Source organism: Entelurus aequoreus, linkage group LG27 (assembly GCF_033978785.1).
Source record: "Entelurus aequoreus isolate RoL-2023_Sb linkage group LG27, RoL_Eaeq_v1.1, whole genome shotgun sequence".
NCBI classification, from domain to species: domain Eukaryota; kingdom Metazoa; phylum Chordata; class Actinopteri; order Syngnathiformes; family Syngnathidae; genus Entelurus; species Entelurus aequoreus.
This window is the reverse complement of record NC_084757.1, coordinates 8,947,300-8,960,777: the sequence shown is the minus strand read 5'-3', so window position 1 is coordinate 8,960,777 and position 13,478 is coordinate 8,947,300. Positions and strand designations below refer to the sequence as shown.

The window sequence follows — 13,478 nt, the reverse complement described above, 5'->3', positions numbered from 1 at the left end:
GGATCTTTGACTAGTGTTTTTGCAGTTAGTCCTTAAAAAGGGAAGAACACTCCTGTCATATAGAGGATCTTTGACTAGTGTTTTTGCAGTTAGTCCTTAAAAACGGAAGAACAATCACGTCATATAGAGGATCTTTGACTAGTGTTTTTGCAGTTAGTCCTTAAAAAGGGAAGAACAATCACGCCATATAGAGGATCTTTGACTAGTGTTTTTGCAGTTAGTCCTTAAAAAGGGAAGAACAATCACGTCATATAGAGGATCTTTGACTAGTGTTTTTGCAGCTAGTCCTTAAAAAGGGAAGAACAATCACGCCATATAGAGGATCTTTGACTAGTGTTTTTGCAGTTAGTCCTTAAAAAGGGAAGAACAATCACGTCATATAGAGGATCTTTGACTAGTGTTTTTGCAGTTAGTCCTTAAAAAGGGAAGAACAATCACGTCATATAGAGGATCTTTGACTAGTGTTTTTGCAGTTAGTCCTTAAAAAGGGAAGAACAATCACGTCATATAGAGGATCTTTGACTAGTGTTTTTGCAGTTAGTCCTTAAAAAGGGAAGAACAATCACGCCATATAGAGGATCTTTGACTAGTGTTTTTGCAGTTAGTCCTTAAAAAGGGAAGAACAATCACGCCATATAGAGGATCTTTGACTAGTGTTTTTGCAGTTAGTCCTCAAAAAGGGAAGAACAATCACGCCATATAGAGGATCTTTGACTAGTGTTTTTGCAGTTAGTCCTTAAAAAGGGAAGAACAATCACGTCATATAGAGGATCTTTGACTAGTGTTTTTGCAGTTAGTCCTTAAAAAGGGAAGAACAATCACGTCATATAGAGGATCTTTGACTAGTGTTTTTGCAGTTAGTCCTTAAAAAGGGAAGAACAATCACGTCATATAGAGGATCTTTGACTGGTGTTTTTGCAGTTAGTCCTTAAAAAGGGAAGAACAATCACGTCATATAGAGGATCTTTGACTAGTGTTTTTGCAGTTAGTCCTTAAAAAGGGAAGAACAATCACGTCATATAGAGGATCTTTGACTAGTGTTTTTGCAGTTAGTCCTTAAAAAGGGAAGAACACTCCTGTCATATAGAGGATCTTTGACTAGTGTTTTTGCAGTTAGTCCTTAAAAACGGAAGAACAATCACGTCATATAGAGGATCTTTGACTAGTGTTTTTGCAGTTAGTCCTTAAAAAGGGAAGAACAATCACGCCATATAGAGGATCTTTGACTAGTGTTTTTGCAGTAGGTCCTACAGAGGGAAGAACAATCACGTCATATAGAGGATCTTTGACTGGTGTTTTTGCAGTTAGTCCTTAAAAAGGGAAGAACAATCACGTCATATAGAGGATCTTTGACTGGTGTTTTTGCAGTTAGTCCTTAAAAAGGGAAGAACAATCACGTCATATAGAGGATCTTTGACTAGTGTTTTTGCAGTTAGTCCTTAAAAAGGGAAGAACAATCACGTCATATAGAGGATCTTTGACTAGTGTTTTTGCAGTTAGTCCTTAAAAAGGGAAGAACACTCCTGTCATATAGAGGATCTTTGACTAGTGTTTTTGCAGTTAGTCCTTAAAAACGGAAGAACAATCACGTCATATAGAGGATCTTTGACTAGTGTTTTTGCAGTTAGTCCTTAAAAAGGGAAGAACAATCACGCCATATAGAGGATCTTTGACTAGTGTTTTTGCAGTTAGTCCTTAAAAAGGGAAGAACAATCACGTCATATAGAGGATCTTTGACTAGTGTTTTTGCAGTTAGTCCTTAAAAAGGGAAGAACAATCACGCCATATAGAGGATCTTTGACTAGTGTTTTTGCAGTAGGTCCTACAGAGGGAAGAACAATCACGTCATATAGAGGATCTTTGACTGGTGTTTTTGCAGTAGGTCCTACAGAGGGAAGAACAATCACGTCATATAGAGGATCTTTGACTAGTGTTTTTGCAGTAGGTCCTACAGAGGAATGTGTTGGTGAGAAAGTGCGGGTGTGTTGAGTTGCATGACTTTAGTGTTTTGATGAAGTCAGCGAGGTGTAAAGATCAATCATCTCTTCCTTCAATCAAAGATTTCCTGCAACACACAAAAGGCGATGAGGTGACGTTTCCAAAATAAAAGCGTACACTTCCTCCTGACGTCCCGCCACGCCTGACTTGGACTCCCGCCCACTTTGTGTTCCAGGTTTGCGGTCATGGCGTGCTGCTGGGCTCTGGACCCCGAGGAAAGACCCAAGTTCCAGCAGCTGGTGCAGTGTCTCACCGAGTTCCACGCCGCGTTGGGGGCTTACGTGTAACAGCCCCGCCCCCTTTTGGAAGAACCGCAGCACTAGAAGCTTCTAGTGGACTCAGTGTGCCTTTTTTCTACCGTCATGTTCTATAGGAGGAAGTTCCAGGACTCACCACATGGATTATACTCCCTGTTGGGTGTGGCTGCCATCACCACACTTTTCTCAGCTCTCTGAAGAAAACTCACACGGCTTCTCTTTTTGCCGGATAATTCCACGCAATGTCGCACACCTCAGGTCAGTGCGGGACAGGAAGTACTGCTCATACACAAAGTCAACATCTGCTTGATTTTCACAATAAAACACTGCTTTGTATTAAGACTCCTGCGTATATCACCCTTTTGTGTGTACGCTATGTCACCCTTTGGTGTGTACACTATGTCACCCTTTGGTGTGTACGCTATGTCACCCTTTGGTGTGTACACTATGTCACCCTTTTGTGTGTACGCTATGTCACCCTTTGGTGTGTACACTATGTCACCCTTTGGTGTGTACGCTATGTCACCCTTTGGTGTGTACGGTATGTCACCCTTTTGTGTGTACGCTATGTCACCCTTTTGTGTGTACGCTATGTCACCCTTTGGTGTGTACGGTATGTCACCCTTTTGTGTGTACGCTATGTCACCCTTTTGTGTGTACGGTATGTCACCCTTTTGTGTGTACGCTATGTCACCCTTTGGTGTGTACGCTATGTCACCCTTTTGTGTGTACGCTATGTCACCCTTTTGTGTGTACGGTATGTCACCCTTTTGTGTGTACGGTATGTCACCCTTTTGTGTGTACGGTATGTCACCCTTTGGTGTGTACGGTATGTCACCCTTTTGTGTGTACGCTATGTCACCTTTTTGTGTGTACGGTATGTCACCCTTTGGTGTGTACGGTATGTCACCCTTTTGTGTGTACGGTATGTCACCCTTTGGTGTGTACGGTATGTCACCCTTTGGTGTGTACGGTATGTCACCCTTTGGTGTGTACAGTATGTGTACGTCCCCCTTTAGTGTGTATGTCACCCTTTGGTGTGTATGTCACCCTTTGGTGTGTACGTCACCCTTTTGTGTGTATGTCACCCTTTGGTGTGTACGTCACCCTTTGGTGTGTACGTCACCCTTTGGTGTGTACGTCACCCTTTGGTGTGTACTTCACCCTTTGGTGTGTACAGTATGTCACCCTTTTGTGTGTACGCTATGTCACCCTTTTGTGTGTACGGTATGTCACCCTTTGGTGTGTACGGTATGTCACCCTTTTGTGTGTACGCTATGTCACCTTTTTGTGTGTACGGTATGTCACCCTTTGGTGTGTACGGTATGTCACCCTTTTGTGTGTACGGTATGTCACCCTTTGGTGTGTACGGTATGTCACCCTTTGGTGTGTACAGTATGTGTACGTCCCCCTTTTGTGTGTATGTCACCCTTTGGTGTGTATGTCACCCTTTGGTGTGTACGTCACCCTTTTGTGTGTATGTCACCCTTTGGTGTGTACGTCACCCTTTGGTGTGTACGTCACCCTTTTGTGTGTATGTCACCCTTTGGTGTGTACAGTATGTGTACGTCCCCCTTTTGTGTGTATGTCACCCTTTGGTGTGTATGTCACCCTTTGGTGTGTACGTCACCCTTTTGTGTGTATGTCACCCTTTGGTGTGTACGTCACCCTTTGGTGTGTACGTCACCCTTTGGTGTGTACTTCACCCTTTGGTGTGTACAGTATGTCACCCTTTGGTGTGTACAGTATGTCACCCTTTGGTGTGTATGTCACCCTTTGGTGTGTATGTCACCCTTTTGTGTGTACGTCACCCTTTGGTGTGTACGTCACCCTTTGGTGTGTACTTCACCCTTTGGTGTTTACAGTATGTCACCCTTTGGTGTTTACAGTATGTCACCCTTTGGTGTGTATGTCACCCTTTGGTGTGTACGTCCCCCTTTGGTGTGTACGTCACCCTTTGGTGTATACATCACCCTTTTGTGTGTACAGTATGTCACCATTTGGTGTGTACGTCCCCCTTTGGTGTGTATGTCCCCCTTTGGTGTGTAGGTCACCCTTTGGTGTGTATGTCACCCTTTGGTGTGTACGTCACTCTTTGGTGTGTACAGTATGTCACCCTTTGGTGTGTATGTCACCCTTTGGTGTTTACAGTATGTCACCCTTTGGTGTGTACAGTATGTCACCCTTTGGAGTGTATGTCACCCTTTGGTGTGTATGTCACCCTTTGGTGTGTACGTCACCCTTTGGTGTGTACATCACCCTTTTGTGTGTACAGTATGTCACCCTGTCACCCTTTGGTGTGTATGTCACCCCCTTTGGTGTGTTTGTCACTCCTTTGTGTGAATGTCACCCTTTGGTGTGTTTGTCACCCTTTGGTGTGTACGTCACCCTTTAGTTTCTACAGTACATCACCCTTTGGTGTGTTTGTCACCCTTTTGTGCATACAGTATGTCACCCCTTTTGTGTCTACAGTATGTCACCCTTTGGTGTGTACGTCACCCTTTAGTTTCTACAGTACGTCACCCTTTGGTGCGGTCGTCACCCTTTAGTTTCTACAGTACGTCACCCTTTTGCGTGTACGTCACCCTTTTGCGTGTACTTCACCCTTTTGCGTGTACTTCACCCTTTGGTGTGGTCGTCACCCTTTAGTTTCTACAGTACACCTTTTGCGTGTACGTCACCCTTTTGCGTGTACTTCACCCTTTGGTGTGGTCGTCACCCTTTAGTTTCTACAGTACACCTTTTGCGTGTACGTCACCCTTTGGTGTGTACGTCACCCTTTAGTTTCTACAGTACGTCACCCTTTGGTGTGTAAGTCACCCTTTGGTGTGTACGTCACCCAGTGCCTTCCGACCGTATGATCCCAATGCAGCGTTTCCTTGCGAGTGACATCCACGTGAGTTCACTGAGGGATGATACTGATAAAGCTGGCGTGTATCGGACCACTTCTCCTCGTTTTGTATTCCCACAATCCTGGTCTTGTCCCGCAGTAGAAGTCCAGCCTATGTCACACGTCTGCCACCTGCCACGTGTTTTTCAGGGTCACTTGAAGTTCTGCGTTGACCAATAAAGGTCAGTTCTTGGACGTGTCCTGTCTTACCTAAACTAACCTCCAATCAGGCTTCATCACCAGCTCAATATCTTGTCCCTTGACTCCCAACAGTTGTTTTTACTGCAGGACTCTTTCTTATGTTTTGGTCTCAGCCTGTCCATTGGACTGTGACTCAGCGTCCAACTTGTGGACATGAATCCCAAGAAAGAACATTACCTCACCATGAAGTCAGAACAGTTGTATTTCTGACCTTCCTCCGAAGACACGCCCACTTTTAGGGAACTACATCTGTCATCAGCTAAGAGGAAGAGTCTGGTTATCTCCGGGGCGCTCCCTGCTGGACGTAAACAATGCACTCAATATTCAACACATCTCAAAAGACACCGCTGATTTAGACCCTCCAGGATTCCGCTGTCTCTTTTGGTAAATGCCTAAAAAATCTCTGGATTCCCGGCATCTTTTTTCAGAAAGTTGCGTTAAAATTTGCAAGATTTTGAAGCTTTTTACATTAAATCAACTTGCGATTTTTATGAATTTTGGTCTTCCTTGCGACCTTCACCTCAAAAAGCACGTGGTATCTGTCTGTTTTACGCTTGAAAACAGTCATTTATGTTCCGACACGTAACCTACTCAGTGGCCTAGTGGTTAGAAGTGAGATGGGTAGGTCGTGAGTTCAAACCCCGGCCGAGTCATACCAAAGACTATAAAAATGGGAGCCATTACCATGCCAGCTTGGCACTCAGCATCAAGGGTTGGAATTGGGGGTTAAATCACCAAAAGTGATTCCCGGGCGTGGCCACCGCTGCTGCTCACAAGGGTGATGGGTCAAATGCAGAGAATAATTTCGCCACACCTAGTGTGTGTGTGTGTGACTAACATTGGTACTTTAACTTAACTTAACTTCAAGTTCATATGTGAGTCAAGGCAGGTGGGTAAATACTTTTGGCAATATATATATATATATATATGTATATATATATATATATATATATATATATATATATATATATATATATATATATATATATATATATATATATATATATATATATATATATATATAAAAGAGATGTCCGATAATATCGGCCGATAAATGCTTTAAAATGTAATATCGGAAATTATCGGTATCAGTTTTTTTTTTTATCGGTATCGTTTTTGTTTTGTTTGTTTTTTTATTAAATCCACATAAAAAACACAAGATACACTTACAATTAGTGCACCAACCCAAAAAACCTCCCTCCCCCATTCACACTCATTCACACAAAAGGGTTGTTTATTTCTGTTATTAATATTCTGCTTCCTACATTATATATCAATATATATCAATACAGTCTGCAAGGGATACAGTCCGTAAGCACACATGATTGTGCGTGCTGCTGCTCCACTAATAGTACTAACCTTTAACAGTTAATTTGACTCATTTTCATTAATTACTAGTTTCTATGTAACTGTTTTTATATTGTTTTACTTTCTTTTTTTTATTCAAGAAAATGTTTTTAATTTATTTATTTATTTATTTATCTTCACCATACCTGGTTGTCCAAATTAGGAATAATAATGTGTTAATTCCACGACTGTATATACCGGTATCGGTTGATATCGGTATCGGTAATTAAGAGTTGGACAATATCCGATATCGGCAAAAAGCCATTATCGGACATCCCTAATATATATATATATATATATATATATATATATATATATATATATATATATATATATATATATATATATATATATATATATAAAATCAGAATGTAATGAAAAAAAATTACATTTTCCAACTAATAATACACTTAGTCACCTGTAACACAAAGCTAACAGTTTTGTCTGAAAAAAAAAAATATATATATATATATTTATTTTCTTATATACATACATATACGTGTATATATATATATATATATACACTACCGTTCAAAAGTTTGGTGTCACCCAAACAATTTAGTGGAATAGCCTTCATTTCTGATAACAAGAATAGACTGTCGAGTTTCAGATGAAAGTTCTCTTTTTCTGGCCATTTTGAGTGTTTAATTGACCCCACAAATGTGATGCTCCAGAAACTCAATCTGCTCAAACGAAGGTCAGTTTTGTAGCTTCTGTAACGAGCTAAACTGTTTTCAGATGTGTGAACATGATTGCACAAGGGTTTTCTAATCATCAATTAGCCTTCTGAGCCAATGAGCAAACACATTGTACTATTAGAACACTGGAGTGATAGTTGCTGGAAATGGGCCTCTATACACCTATGTAGATATTGCACCAAAAAGCAGACATTTGCAGCTAGAATAGTCATTTACCACATTAGCAATGTATAGAGTGTATTTCTTTAAAGTTAAGACTAGTTTAAAGTTATCTTCATTGAAAAGTGCAGTGCTTTTCCTTCAAAAATAAGGACATTTCAATGTGACCCCAAACTTTTGAACGCTAGTGTATATATAGAATTTATTTATTTATTTTAGACAAAACTTTGTTAGCTGTAACACAAAGCTAACAGTTTTGTCTAAAAAAAAAAATATATATATATATATATATATTTTTAGACAAAACTGTTAGCTTTGTGTTACAGCTAACAAAGTTTTGTGTAAAAAAAATAAAAATAAAATCTCTATATATATGTATATATAAATAAGAAAATATATATATATATAATTTATTTTTTTTAGACAAAACTTTGTTAGCTTTGTGTTACAGGTGACTAAGTGTATTATTAGTTGGAAAATGTCATCTTTTTTTTCATTACATTCCGATTTTTTTGCTCTTTTTTTTTCCCCTCTCATATTTTCACTCATTTTGTTTTTCCGCACTTTGGACACACCTGACATAAATATTTAGATAAATGGATTAAAAAAAGTTGACCAAATCTCATCCCTCCAGTTAGCAACTTAGCCAGTTAGCTTTCCTGTGTGAAACAAATGGTTTAATTAGCAGGCTGTAGCTCATTAGCTGCAATTAGTGAAGAAGTGATTAAGTGTGGCAATAACAACTTAATTACAACGGACATTTCACGCGTGTGTTTATGTCACTGTGTACTTTATTCAGACTAGATGTTTGTCACGTGACTCAGCCAATGAAGGCGGGACATTTTGTTCTGCGGTAATTATGCTCGGGCGCGTGGCCGTGACGTCACAGGCGTCGTTGAAATGCCCCGGAGCTCACCGGGGGAGAAGACATTAAGCAGGCAGGCAGGCAGGCAGAGTAAAGTAGAGCTAAGTAGCTGTCAACACACGGACTGCTCCACTCCTGCTCCACAACACTTGCCGACAATGTTCCGCAGCATTAAGGTAAGAGCCATTAGCGACACTTGCTACCACTTTACGTCCCTAGCTACTTGACACCGGTCAACACTTTTGATATATTCCTGAAAAAGTCGACTTTTATTCCACCACGACTCAAGCGTGTTTGTTACTTTAGCCATTGAAAGTTCATTGTGTGAATGCTCCTAAACATTCACACATGCTTTTATACAACAAAATTCATCTATTTGTTATTATTATTATTATTATTCTCCTGTTTTTGGCTCGCTCTACCTTCCACATTTTCCACCAGATTCAATCTGTTCCAACTTCAAACTATTCAGCCTATTCAGGAATCACGGGCTTTCTCTTGATAAATTCCCACATTTTCCAGAATTCCAGGTTTACCGGGACATTTTTCCCATTCAAAATGTATTGGCCATTTTTCAAACTTCCATCATTTCCACATTTTTCAACCTATTCAAACCATTCCACCTTCAACACATTCCACCATTCTGAAAAGTTAAACAATCATTTTTCCAAATTCAAATAAATTCCCAGAATTCCAGGTTTTCCGGGACATTTTTCCCATTCAAAATGAATTGGCCATTTTTAAAATTTCCACATTTTTCAACCTATTCAAACCATTCCACCTTCAACACATTCCACCATTCTGGAAAGTTAAACAATAATTTTTCCAAATTCAAATAAATACCCAGAATTCCAGGTTTTCCGGGACATTTTTCCCATTCAAAATGTATTGGCCATTTTTCAAACTTCCACCATTTCCACATTTTTTTTTCAACCTATTCAAACCATTCCACCTTCAACACATTCCACCATTCTGGAAAGTTAAACAATCATTTTTCCAAATTCAAATAAATTCCCAGAATTCCAGGTTTTCCGGGACATTTTTCCCATTCAAAATGAATTGGCCATTTTTAAAATTTCCACATTTTTCAACCTATTCGAACCATTCAAACCATTCCACCTTCAACACATTCCACCATTCTGGAAAGTCAAACAATAATTTTTCCAAATTCAAATAAATTCCCAGAATTCCAGGTTTTCCGGGACATTTTTCCCATTCAAAATGTATTGGACATTTTTCAAACTTCCACCATTTCCACATTTTTTTCAACCTATTCAAACCATTCCACCTTCAACACATTCCACCATTCTGGAAATTTAAACAATCATTTTTCCAAATTCAAATAAATTCCCAGAATTCAAGGTTTTCCGGGACATTTTTCCCATTCAAAATGAATTGGCCATTTTTAAAATTTCCACATTTTTCAACCTATTCAAACCATTCCACCTTCAACACATTCCACCATTCTGGAAAGTTAAACAATAATTTTTCCAAATTAAAATAAATTCCCAGAATTCCAGGTTTTCCGGGAAATTTTCCCCATTCAAAATGAATTGGCCAATTTTTAAACTTCCACATTTTTCAACCTATTCAACCCATTCTACCTTCAACACATTCCACCATTCTGGAAATTTAAACAATCATTTTTCCAAGTTCAAATTCCCAGGTTTCCCAGAATTCCAGGTTTTCCGGGACATTTTTTCCATCCAAAATGAATTGGCCATTTTTTAAATTTCCACATTTTTCAACCTATTCAAACCATTCCACCTTCAACACATTCCACCATTCTGTAAAGTCAAACAATCATTTTTCCAAATTCAAATAAATTCCCAGAATTCCAGGTTTTCCGGGACATTTTTCCCATTCAAAATAAATTGGCCATTTTTCAAACTTCCACCATTTCCACATTTTTCAACCTATTCAAACCATTCCACCTTCAACACATTCCACCATTCTGGAAATTCAAACAATCATTCTTCAAAGTTCCACAATGTCCAAATTTTTTATCTATTTTAAACTGTTCCAACTTCAAAATATTCTGCCTGTTCAGGAATTGTGTGCTCTACTTCAACAATTCTAAAAAAAAAAAATTCCAGGATTTCCCATACTTCCTTTTTTTTTTTTTTTTTTTTTTTTTGCATTTTCCCCATTCAAAATTAATTGGCCATTTTTCAAACTTCCACCATTTCCACATTTTTCAACCTATTAAACCATTCCACCTTCAACACATTCCACCATTCTGGAAATTTAAACTATTTTTCCAAGTTCAAAAAAAAGTCCAGGATTTTCCAGAATTCCTGCTTTTCCAAAGCCCTATTTCCACCCTTTTTTCTGGCGACTACTCCTTCCACATTTTTCAACGCATTTCAACCGTTCCACCGTCAAAACATTCCTCTTAATCAGGACAAAAAGCAAAGTTGTTTTTTTGAACTGGAAAAATTCACGGTTTTCCCGAAATTCCAGGAAATCCGTAATACCATTTCACAATTCAACCTACTACTTCAACATTTCTTGAACGATTTCAAAAATTTCCACACCAACCATTTCAACTCATTCAGACCATTCAAGTTTTTTACCATTTTCAAAAAAATTCCTGCTTTTTCCGAAATTCCCAATTTTTTCTGAAATTCCCATTGAAACTTCAGAATATTCAGCCTGTTCAGGAATTGTGTGCTCTACTTCAACAATTGTAAAAAAGAAATAATCCAGGATTTCCCATAATTCCTTTTTTTTTTTCCCCCACATTTTCCCTATTCAAAATTAATTAGCCATTTTTCAAACTTCCACCATTTACACATTTTTCAACCTATTCAAACCATTCGACCTTCAACACATTCCACCATTCTGGAAATTAAAACATTTTTTTAACTGGAAAAATTCCCGGTTTTCCCGAAATTCCCAATTTTTTCTGAAATCCCCATTGAAATCAATGGGATATTCTTCAAAGTTCCACAATTTCCAAATTTTTAATCTATTTTAAACTGTTCCAACTTCAAAATATTCAGCCTGTTCAGGAATTGTGTGCTCTTCTTCAACAATTCTAAAATAAATTCCAGGATTTCCCATAATTCCTTTTTTTTTTTTTTTTTGCATTTTTCAAACTTCCACCATTTCCACATTTTCCACCTATTCAAACCATTCCACCTTCAACACATTCCACCATTCTGGAAGTTTAAACTATCAGTTTTCCAAGTAAAAAAAAATAATCCTGGATTTTCCAGAATTCCTGCTATTCCAAAGCCCTATTTCCACCCTTTTTTTTTGGCAACTACTCCTTCCACATTTTTCAAAGCATTTCAACCGTTCCACCGTCAAAACATTCCTCTTAATCAGGACAAAAAGCAAAGTTGTTTTTTGAACTGGAAAAATTCACGGTTTTCCCATAATTCCTTCTTCTTCTTTTTTTTTGCATTTTCCCCATTCAAAATTAATTGGCCATTTTTCAAACTTCCACCATTTCCACATTTTTCAACCTATTAAACCATTCCACCTTCAACACATTCCACCATTCTGGAAATTTAAACTATTTTTCCAAGTTAAAAAAAAAGTCCAGGATTTTCCAGAATTCCTGCTTTTCCAAAGCCCTATTTCCACCCTTTTTTCTAGCAACTACTCCTTCCACATTTTTCAACGCATTTCAACCGTTCCACCGTCAAAACATTCCTCTTAATCAGGACAAAAAGCAAAGTTGTTTTTTTGAACTGGAAAAATTCACGGTTTTCCCGAAATTCCAGGAAATCCGTAAAACCACTTCTCAATTCAACATGTTACTACTTCAGCAAATCTCCACCGATTAGAAAAAAATTCACACCAACCATTTGAACTCATTCAGACCATTCAAGGCTTTTTTTACTATTTTCAAAAATATTCCCGCTTTTCCCGAAATTCCCAATTTTTTCTGAAATTCCCATTAAAATCAATATGACATTCTTCAAAGTTCCACAACTTCCACATTTTTCATCTGATTCAAACTGTTCCAACTTCAAAATATTCAGCCTGTTCAGGAATTGTGTGCTCTACTTCAACAATTGTAAAAAAAAAAAAAAATCCAGGATTTCCCATAATTCCTTTTTTTTTTTTTTTTTTTTTTGCATTTTCCCTAATCAAAATTAATTAGCCATTTTTCAAACTTCCACCATTTCCACATTTTTCAACCTATTCAAACCATTCCACCTTCAACACATTCCACCATTCTGGAAATTAAAACATTTTTTTAACTGGAAAAATTCCCCAGTTTTCCCGAAATTCCCCATTTTTTCTGAAATTCCATTGAAATCAATGGGACATTCTTCAAAGTTCCACAACTTCCACATTTTTCATCTATTTTAAACTGTTCCAACTTCAAAATATTCAGCCTGTTCAGGAATTGTGTGCTCTACTTCAACAATTGTAAAAAAATTTTTTAAAAAATCCAGGATTTCCCATCATTCCTTTTTTTTTTTTTTTGCATTTTCCCTAATCAAAATTAATTAGCCATTTTTCAAACTTCCACCATTTCCACATTTTTCAACCTATTCAAACCACTCCACCTTCAACACATTCCACCATCCTGGAAATTTAAACTATAATTTTTCCAAAGCCCTATTTCCACCCTTTTTTCTGGTGACTACTCCTTCCACATTTTTCAACACATTTCAATCATTCCACCATCAAATCATTCCTCTTAATCAGGAAAAATTCCCGGTTTTCCCAAAATTCCCTAATACCATTTACTACTTCAACATTTCTTGCCCGATTTAAACAATTTTAACACCAACCAATTCAGCTCATTCAGGATTAAGCATGTCTGCTAGCATAAACATCACATTGAAGTCATCTGAATAACTTATTTCATTTTAGAGTCCAATAGAATAAGTTAACTGTCAGATACAATTAAAACATACTTTTTTGCCCTATTAATGATCAACAATGTTGCTTTTTTGTGCAAAAGAATGGGATGGTTTTGTGCACTTACTAAATAATAATATAGTGACAGAAACACAAACTGTTAAATAAATGGATGAACAACTAGTTAAATATAACATTTTTGAATAAAATAGAAATAAAAGGGAAAAAAATGGTCC

General features: G+C 37.8%; 2 protein-coding genes across 8 annotated transcripts in view; both read left to right on the top strand.

The window, feature by feature from the left end:
• The window catches only part of ryk (receptor like tyrosine kinase), a 138,210-nt gene extending 132,444 nt beyond the window's left edge, over window positions 1-5,766 (top strand). For 2 of the 5 annotated variants that reach the window (XM_062039141.1, XM_062039140.1), the window contains exons 16-17: window positions 2,174-2,281; window positions 2,372-2,590. In XM_062039141.1, coding sequence (XP_061895125.1) covers window positions 2,174-2,281; window positions 2,372-2,453 — 190 coding nt within the window. In that variant the 3' untranslated portion in view covers window positions 2,454-2,590. Of the gene's footprint in view, window positions 1-2,173; window positions 2,591-5,127; window positions 5,328-5,418 lie in introns of those variants that run through there. The other 3 variants (XM_062039143.1, XM_062039142.1, XR_009824788.1) reach the window with 2 other exon arrangements.
• A 2,660-nt stretch (window positions 5,767-8,426) lies between these two features.
• The window catches only part of LOC133644561 (solute carrier organic anion transporter family member 2A1-like), a 49,839-nt gene continuing 44,787 nt past the window's right edge, over window positions 8,427-13,478 (top strand). For 2 of the 3 annotated variants that reach the window (XR_009824787.1, XM_062039138.1), the window contains exon 1: window positions 8,427-8,591. Coding sequence is in view for 1 of the 3 variants with exons in the window: in XM_062039138.1 (XP_061895122.1) it covers window positions 8,451-8,591 (141 nt within the window). In the remaining 2 variants the exon portion in view is untranslated. The remainder of the gene's footprint in view (window positions 8,592-13,478) is intronic. The other variant, XR_009824786.1, reaches the window with a different exon arrangement.